This window comes from Crocuta crocuta, unplaced genomic scaffold (assembly GCF_008692635.1).
Source record: "Crocuta crocuta isolate KB4526 unplaced genomic scaffold, BGI_CrCroc_1.0 scaffold443, whole genome shotgun sequence".
NCBI classification, from domain to species: Eukaryota; Metazoa; Chordata; class Mammalia; order Carnivora; family Hyaenidae; genus Crocuta; species Crocuta crocuta.
Genome location: NW_027529446.1, coordinates 354,200 through 354,613, shown reverse-complemented (window position 1 = coordinate 354,613; position 414 = coordinate 354,200). Strand labels below are relative to the sequence as shown.

The 414-nt window shown below is 68.1% G+C and overlaps 1 protein-coding gene across 1 annotated transcript in view; it reads right to left on the bottom strand.

The window, feature by feature from the left end:
• PTBP1 (polypyrimidine tract binding protein 1) overlaps nucleotides 1-414 on the bottom strand; it is an 11,483-nt gene that overhangs the window by 582 nt on the left and 10,487 nt on the right. The window contains exons 13-14 of the mRNA XM_077760637.1: nucleotides 148-364; nucleotides 1-63 (exon numbers count right to left, since the gene is read on the bottom strand). The exon at nucleotides 1-63 is cut by the window's left edge and continues 11 nt beyond it. Coding sequence (XP_077616763.1) covers nucleotides 1-63; nucleotides 148-364 — 280 coding nt within the window. The remainder of the gene's footprint in view (nucleotides 64-147; nucleotides 365-414) is intronic.

The window sequence follows — 414 nt, the reverse complement described above, 5'->3', positions numbered from 1 at the left end:
CCCTTGACGATGCCGCCGTTGCTGGAAAAGAGGATCTTGAGGTCGTCCTCGGACACAGAGGGCCTGCGGGGAGAGGCGGCGCTGGACGCGGTTCTCAGGGAGGCCCCGGGGTGCCCCAGGGAGGCCCCGCCCACGCCCGACACCTACGGGATGTTGGAGAGGTGCAGCGTGGCCGAGGGCGGGAAGATGTTCTGGAAGTTCTTGGAGCCGGGCTTCTTGAAGCGGTGCAGAGGCGAGTTGCCGTAGTCCTTGGTCAGGCCCTGGTCCTCCTGGCCCTCCCGGGGCAGCTGCACGTTCTGATGCTTGGACAGCGTGATGCGCACCGGCTTCCCGTGCAGTTTGTGCCCATTCAGGTGGCTCATGGCTGCGGAGGCAGGAAGCACGTGACCCCGGCCCCGCCCTGCGCCCCCCCCC